The sequence below is a fragment of the Pungitius pungitius genome, chromosome 15 (genome assembly GCF_949316345.1).
Source record: "Pungitius pungitius chromosome 15, fPunPun2.1, whole genome shotgun sequence".
Classification (NCBI taxonomy): Eukaryota; Metazoa; Chordata; class Actinopteri; order Perciformes; family Gasterosteidae; genus Pungitius; species Pungitius pungitius.
Window position 1 is genome coordinate 10,402,758 of NC_084914.1, and position 6,000 is coordinate 10,408,757.

General features: G+C 41.7%; 1 protein-coding gene across 1 annotated transcript; it reads right to left on the reverse strand.

Annotated features, from left to right (window-relative positions):
- Positions 1 to 482: 482 nt before the first annotated feature.
- On the reverse strand, positions 483 to 5,770 carry LOC119209222 (E3 ubiquitin-protein ligase RNF126-like). The gene is made up of 9 exons (XM_037458367.2): positions 5,622 to 5,770; positions 4,656 to 4,714; positions 4,476 to 4,536; positions 4,156 to 4,394; positions 3,913 to 3,981; positions 3,754 to 3,823; positions 3,335 to 3,428; positions 2,278 to 2,393; positions 483 to 1,451 (listed from the first exon to the last, which is right to left on the reverse strand). The coding sequence occupies exons 1-9, from the start codon at positions 5,694 to 5,696 to the stop codon at positions 1,317 to 1,319; spliced, it is 918 nt and encodes a 305-aa protein (XP_037314264.2). The 5' UTR covers positions 5,697 to 5,770; the 3' UTR covers positions 483 to 1,316.
- Positions 5,771 to 6,000: the final 230 nt, after the last annotated feature.

A 6,000-nucleotide genomic window follows, 5' to 3' on the forward strand; every position in this document is an offset into this window, starting at 1 on the left:
AGGTCACATAAATATGCCATTAAACCAATTATTATTATATTATATATACCATTATTTAGGAACTTTTAAAGGGTGCACTCACTTTGTAAATTGTACAGTTGAATATGAAAAAGTCTTGTCTGTTGACTCAGTCACTTGATTGTTAATTCATGTTGAAAAGATATTCCTGCCACCGTAAGTACGTTTTTTGTTAATTGTCAACATCCTCTAAAAAGTATTCACCCCTTATGGAAGTTTTTGTTTTTCGTGACTTAGAAATGTTAAGACATGTTCAGCTCTGTAAAATGGAAATCACATTAATAGAACTTTAAGGTATTTATGCCTAAGGACCAGATGGATCATTTTAAGCGTTTGTAGCAAAATGCTAAATTAGCTCTGCACAGGATTACAAAAACCAAAATAACATTTTCCAGACGGTCTAAATATTTTTCTATTTTCTGTAATTTTGACAACAGAAATACTCAGAGGGAACTTCAAAAACAAATGTTTGAGCACTTTATTGCCACAGTAAGAAAAGAGGTAAGATATTGCAATGCAGTTTTATGTGTCGTTTTCTTTTACAATCCTCAATGGTTTAGTATTTTCTTTTTCAATTATGGAATGAAAATGGGTCCTTTGTTGAGCTGTGAAGATCTTTACCTTTTCAAGATGCAAATTTACTGGATCAATCTTTTTATTAAAAAAAGAGTCATAAAATAGATTCTTAAAAGGACTTGTACAATGCAAAAGATAGTAACTATTTTTCCTTTTTTCAGTAGTTCACCCAAATTCACATTCCTACCAGACAGAATTTCATCCAAAATAAGAAAGAAAAAAAGCTGCAAATAAATACGAATCAGATGAAAACACAGTTTTAGTTTGATCCACTAGCTGTAAAGTGGCTGAAGATTCAAAATCAATCTACACATCTATGGACTCTGTACAACCACAGGCTTTGTAAAAAAAAAAGGATTTAAATAGAAAATGTTCCCCAGCCTTGTTGCAAACACATGTCTCCATCAAAAAGCACTCCACTCTGACTCAAACTCTTCACCTGTCAGTTCTGGTCAAGTTATCTGTTTTCCTTTCTCATTCCGTTATTCCTCGCAGCCTTTCTGGAGGCTCTTCTGATACTGACCAGTCCCACCTCCTAATACTCTGCAGCAATGGCGGCAGGAGCAGCTGCACCTGCTTTCTGTCCAGCACAGAGGATGGAATGATGAGTGAACTGGTCTCACATCGTCCCCTTGAAGGAGGCAGACTACTCTCCTGATTTCTGCGTCAGTCCTCTTATGTTTGGAGGTTTTTCAGGTGTGAGGTGACGCGGCGGTGAACATTTAAGAGTTCCTTGCAGCATTCTCGTTGCTAGGTGAGTTGGGAGAGGAAGAGAAGTTCATTCCTGATAGGCCTGGTGGGTCTGTGGCTGTGTTCTGTCCACTTAGACTCTTCCTGCATACAGGACATGTATCGTGCTGTAGGAAACGAGGACAAATGGGAATCCGGTTTATTTCAAATTTCCATGACTATAAAAAGATTTGTCAAATTCTGCAGACATAAACAAAGAGGAAAATACATTCTGCCTTGAAGCTTCATGTTACCGGGTGTAATGTTTTAATAGTGCCATACAGTGAAACGTTTATAAGCTTTCAGTTGTACTTTGTTACTATACTTAACATGAGCATGAGGTATGAGGAATGTCTAAAAGAACGCAGGCAAAACATCAGTTTAATTCATGCACCCCGAGGCTGTTTTTTGACCTCTGCTCCGAAAATGGGGTACCATAATAAAAGGTGTAATAACTCTGTTAATAACCGGAAATGTGGAAGTGGACTTCCTGTCAAGCGTCAACACATCAGGAGAAAATAACAAAATAAATAAAGGTGTCGCATAATCAGGGTCCAGTTTTAAAGTTCTTTGCTATTTAGTTCATCTCGACTCCTACAGATGTCAACAGCTGCCGTTTTTGGCACCACTCAAACACAGGCTCCCTTTTTCCTTTAGGGGTGAAATCGCTCCCAGGAAAGGGGCTACGGACGGATTGTCTGATTCTAATGGATCTAAACAAACCCACGTCAAAATGAGCCACAGCCTCCTTAGCCACTCAGAAGCCAAAATGGATAGAGCATAAAATGACAAGCGAGAGTGGCAATTGGCTGAAGCCCAAATAGGTGACGCTCGAGTGCGTTAGTCAAAAGCCTCTGTCGCAATGTGTTGAAAAAATAAACGATAAATGATCAGACAAAGCTGACTTTTTCTAGACACACGTGTTGCTATAATTGAGATATGAGCTATACATACCTGTTCCAGCCACGGCACTACACAGTCATTGTGAAACAAGTGGTTGCATGGCAGCTGTCTGACATTCTCCTCGACGCAGTAATCTTCTTTGCACACAGGACACTCTAAACCAGCACCTGCACAAACACAAAAACAACACACTGTCCGTCTGGCTGTGTGCTAGAGAACCTCTGTCACATGCATCAGCTGTAGTGAAAAGAGATATCACACCAGATCACAATATCCGAGTTTAGGCAGAACGCATGATATTCAAGCCCTTCGTTGTTATTGCTGGCAAAGCAGCTTGTAGAGCAATGCATCGCCGTATAAACAGTCCAAAGAACACTGATCAGAAGTAGGACTCTAATCTCACAGGTAGTCTCAACAAAGCTGCGTCCCATGCAGAGTTGGCGAGGAACAATGAGAGTTCTCGTTCACATCAACTAAGACACACCGCCTTAAAGGCAGATGTGAATGCACCCTAGAAGCCTGATTGCTGTGTCCACATGGGGGGCGGCGGGGTTGTCTGTAATGCACATAGCGCCATTCTTTTAGCAGCATCTAAGCCAGTGTATCCTGAGTCACTGGGCCCAGTGTGAAGGGCTTAAGATCTGATCTCTCAGACGACGTTTGGAAGTGGCCACATTATTTGATGTGTCCTGAGGCCTCAGCAAAGGACTTTCTACTCTGCGTTAGCAGAAGTATACACTTATTTGCGTGAGGGAGGCCCTATTTGAATTGAAATGTACCACAACAAGCAAACTGAATGGATGATGGATAGAGAATATTGCAAGTAATGTGATCTGGTGATTTTCCTGGAACCATACCGAAGAACAAACCCAGTCTGTATTGTTTTAGTGCAGCCATAGCGTGGCTGCCTGCCGAAAAAGAAAAACCCTGCATGTGTTGATTTCGTTACGAAGGGAAAGTGAGATCCGATCACAAGTGGGGACAACCGACACATTCTGATGGCCAGTGTGACCTGACGGACTAGCAGCGGTCCACTTGTGATCACGTCACCCAAGAAGCATGTGAATGCCAGATCTGAATAAGGCCCGAGAGAGAGACATGGACTTACCCACATGTTCTTCTGTAATAGTAACCGTGGGTAAACTCTTAATCCTTTCTCTGTCTGCAGGAGGCGGACCCGTGTTTTCAAACTGGTTCAATAACTACAAGTGAAAGAGAACAGAATCCCTGTAAATATCTGCGGACAAAGCTGTTCTGTAAATTACAAATTTTAGACATACTTACTATGGGTCTCATTTAAAAGGAATGATTCAATGCTATTTGTTTAGTTCCGACAGGGCATCATTCACGTATACTCAATTTATTAATTTCTTTAAAATGCAGAAAAAAACTACATCAGGTCCTGGAATAATTATTTCTTTCAAATAAATGATATCATACAAATATACAATAAATCATTTGATATTAAAATTGCACAATTCCTGTGGAACAATATAGCCGTCAAATTGATCTACACCTCTTATGTACCTGTGTAATTATAGCATCAAGGCCATTGGCCCCCCAGGCGTAGTCCATTGGATTGGAATGTAGCATTCCCCTGCAAAAATAAAAATTATAATTTTACATCGTGCCATGAAACAAGTACACAAACTTATTTCTTATAAGTTTCTTGTTTCTTATACTTACCATGGTCCTATCCCGATATTTGGCATCGCTGTAGGTGCTACGATTCCATTTACTAGCTGCTGGATAATTCTGTATTCAGAAACAAACAAGAAAACAAAACAAATCAAACCAATGGGAGATCTCCGTAAAGAGGAACAGTTGAAGTGTTTTGTATCATAACATTTGAAGCATGTATAACTTATAAAAAGGAATGACATTTTTAACCCTCTTCTCTTTAACACACCGTAGCTGAAAATGCCTCACCCCTCTAGCGTGGGCACTCCTTCGTGGCGCGCACCCTGCCGTCGAGGAACATGCCGACCCCGCGGTTGCCGCGCGCCGTATCGTTGCCGCGATGCCATTTCTCTTTCCCTCCTGTTTTCTGTCTCGCGGTTGTCTTCCGTCGGTAGCCGCGTCCGAAGGTCAAAGTTCTCATCAAAAATCCCAAGGGCAAACGGTCCGTAGCCGGAGGGGAACGTGAACAAGTGTTGGTGATCCATGTTCTAGTAGAAAAGACAGAGCCAACGTCAAATCATGGTCCAAAGTGTATACTGGACCAACTGATTGTACAAAATCACACTGACCTCAAAGGCTGGGCGGTTATGATCGCTGTTGGAGGACGTGGATACGGAACCGTCTTCAGCACTGCACAAAAATAATGGTTTAGAACGTGAAACGTTAAGGCTTAGAATTACAATTTAATATCAAACTAATAAAATTCATGAAGGAGAAAAAAAAGAAAAAAACAGAAAAATCCTCCGTACCTTCGTTCCTCGGCGAGTTCCTCAATAAAACCAGAGTCACAGCGTGGACAGGTGTAGTCCTACAGGGAAAATAGAAATGAGAGTTTCTAGTACACACCAGAACATACACACAGATGTCTGTTTATTATGTACACGTCGCTGAGGGAAAGATGCTCCCCTTGTGAGCATTACGCAGGCGGTTCACCATGTTGGAATAGTCCTTTTGAGGGTTGCATGCTGCTTTTGATCGGTTTCATCCGGTAGTTTTATGAAACCTTTATATTTAATAAACTTCACTGATATAAACTGGGTGTACAAAGTAGAATAAATGCATTTCATTATAACACACTACAATGCAACAGCGTCAATGTCACGTCTGAAAATCTCAAATGTAGACGCCTTCCAATGAGCAGTGATGTGCAGACAGATGTTTCTCCCGGGTCACGTTAAGCTGCAACCGTCACTGTAACATTCAAGAAGCTTCCCATGAATGGCCCCCAGCAGACTGCTGTGGCAGGCAGGTGCACACTGTCAAAGCAACGGGGGGGTTATTGTGAAAGGTGTCCTGCTCTTTGAGGTCTTACCAAGATAAGCTAACAACAAAATTAAGATACAAGTTACATCGAGCTTGACTGGACATCTTTAACGCTAAATCAAAACGTTATCTTGTTGGCCAAGTTAGCCTCACCGAGGAACCTGAGCGGCGCGACGATGAAGCTGACATTATACGCCTATACAACAAGAGCATAAAAGTTACATTCCGCTAATCACCGACTATCATTAAATTTCTGCCATTTGACCGTCAGCCTGGACCGCTGCTGCCTACACGGCTAACCGTTAGCTCATTAGCGGCACGTTAGCTCAACGGCAGGGATGGGTCGACGTGACTGGGTGTGTGAGCCACAAACACACATCGAAACACACAAGCCCAAACACATTACTCGTTCCCATTCTTCAAGTAGGCAGACGTGTCTCTTGGGTCCTTACCGGTATACGCGGACTAATCTCTGCCGAACACCTGTGACAAAAAAACCGGCAGGGCCGTGGGGGAGCTTCAGCCATTTCTAAGCAGCAGACCTGTACGGACGGCTCGGACGGGTAGCAACGAGGGACAATAAAAACGGACTTTTGCGAATTGAGAGACAAACGCCAACATGAAGGAAGTTGGAAAAAGCTATCAAGAAGAGGACTTCCTGTTCAAATGTACTTTCAAAATAAAGTCGTAAAGTAAAGCAGAATGCAAATACTTTTTAGAACACAGGATTGCATAAAAAATGAAAGTTGTGGTCCCACCGTCCTACACACACGTAGTATACACAAGTATATAAAAACAATTTGGAATTACTATATTAATATTATGTGACAT